At 46.1% G+C, this 1,970-nt stretch overlaps 1 protein-coding gene across 1 annotated transcript; it reads right to left on the reverse strand.

Moving 5' to 3' along the window:
* Positions 1 to 224: 224 nt before the first annotated feature.
* Positions 225 to 806, reverse strand: LOC134367562 (RNA polymerase II subunit A C-terminal domain phosphatase SSU72-like). Its single transcript, XM_063084307.1, has one exon. It carries the CDS (start codon positions 804 to 806, stop codon positions 225 to 227), a length of 582 nt encoding a protein of 193 aa, XP_062940377.1.
* Between the last annotated feature and the right edge of the window lie 1,164 nt (positions 807 to 1,970).

Here is a 1,970-nt window from a genome sequence, read left to right on the forward strand (position 1 = left end):
TTTCTATGTCTTATTCATAAGTAAAAGGGGGATAGAAAAAACTTGTTTTTAATCTGGTATTTATATGTGTCTTCCCATTTCACATGTACAGGTTATTCAAGTAACAGTGCTGTCTACCGAGGCAATACCTAAAAGCCAAAAGAAATACTAGGAAGGAAAAGTCCTAACAATTGGAAGTTCAAGAAGATACCTTCAGGAGGCTGAGCCACGAGTGGCCAGCAGCATCAGTAGAAGCACACGGTGTGCAGAAAGGTCTTGCCCCTCTTCTTCTCCAACTCCTTCAGCATCTCCTCCATCTTGTTGTCCATGTCCTCCAGGAGCTGAAGACACTGGCAGATCTCACAGATGAGGAACGCTCCAAGGGTGGCCTCTTCTTGGTTGTCCTGGATGTCCACGTTGACCACGTGCACTGGCTGGCAGGTCTCCTGTTCTCTGGAAGTCAGATGTTCTACCACCTTGTCGTAGACTCTCTCTTCACACGTGAGGATCAGATCAAACACATCGTTGCAGCTCTGGAACCTTTCTGGCCGGGGCTTGATTCTCCTATTTCTGTCCAACATATACAAAATGCCATTGCTTGTATAGAATTCTTTGTCTTTCCTAAGATCATTGTACATCTGATCATATGTGGTACTGAAATCATAAACATTCGGCTTGTGGGGTGTTGATCCTGGAAGCTTCACGCGAGTTGCTGTTCCAAAGGACCGGACATTGAATCCTCGTTTGCTGAGGACGTTGTGTGCCTCCATGCTCCGATTCTGGTTGCTTGAGCACACCACAGCCACCCTCACTGGTGACGACTGCATGGCGACAGCAGCTCTGTCAGCTCCGCTCAGCTCCAGGATGCCCTCCCGGCTGTGGGTCTTCAGCGTGAGCAAAATGGCGGTGGTGGCGGCCGGAAGTCAGGTAGGAGGAAGCTTTACCTATGGCGCAACATATGGGGACGCACAGTGGGGCGTCTCCAAGGCTCCCGGAAGTCCTCCCTGGGTCTCGGAGCACAAGGCCGGGGCCAGAGAGGAGGCCCCGCCCCTCGGGCTTCCAGGCCAGCTCCCTGCAGTCTGTTCATGTGCTGCCTGCTGGTCAGGGGCTTTGCACCAGCCTCCCGATCTCACAGTGACCTGCGCCAGCGCTGAGAGTCTCATTCCTGTTATGGCTGAATAATATTGCCTTGTAGGTATAGATCACATTTCGTTTATCCATGAATTTGTTGATTTGACACATCTGTTGCTTTCACCTTTTGTCTATTGTGAGTAATGGTGCTGTGAACATTGATGTGCTGGTATCAGTTTGGGTCCCCACTTTTGTGTGTGTGTGTGTGTGTGTGTGTGTGAATTTATTTATTTATTTTTATCTCACACCAATAAGTGAGAACATGTGGTATTTCTCTTTCGGTGCCTGACTTGTTTCACTTAATATAATTCTCTCAAGGTCCATCCATGTTGTTGCAAATGGCAGTATTTCATTCTTTTTTATAGCTGAGTAATATTCCATTGTGTAGATATACCACATTTTACACATTCACTCATCTGATAATGGACATTTGGGCTGGTTCCAACTTTAAGCTATTGTAAAGAGTGCTGTGATGAATATTGCAGAACGGGTATACCTTCGACTTGACGATTTCCATTCCTCTGGGTATATGCCCAACAGTGCGATAGCTGGGTCATATGGTAGATCTATCTGAAATTGTTTGAGAAACCTCCATACCATTTTCCATAGAGGCTGCACCATTTTGCAGTCCCACCAACAATGTATGAGAGTTCCTTTTTCTCTGCAACCTCACCAGCATTTATCATTCACAGTCATTTGGATTTTAGCCATCCTAACTGGGGTGAGATGGTATCTCAGTGTGGTTTTGATTTGCATTTCCTGAATGCTGAGTGATGTTGAGCATTTTTTCATATCTCGGTTGGCCATTTGTATATCTTCCTTAGAGAAATGTCTACTTAGCTATTTTGCCCATTTTTTAA

Source organism: Cynocephalus volans, chromosome X (assembly GCF_027409185.1).
Source record: "Cynocephalus volans isolate mCynVol1 chromosome X, mCynVol1.pri, whole genome shotgun sequence".
In the NCBI taxonomy this organism is placed as follows: Eukaryota; Metazoa; Chordata; class Mammalia; order Dermoptera; family Cynocephalidae; genus Cynocephalus; species Cynocephalus volans.

Bases quoted from the DNA above. Each gene is read 5' to 3' on its own strand.
- LOC134367562 (XM_063084307.1), bottom strand. From the start codon at position 806: ATGCAGTCGTCACCAGTGAGGGTGGCTGTGGTGTGCTCAAGCAACCAG.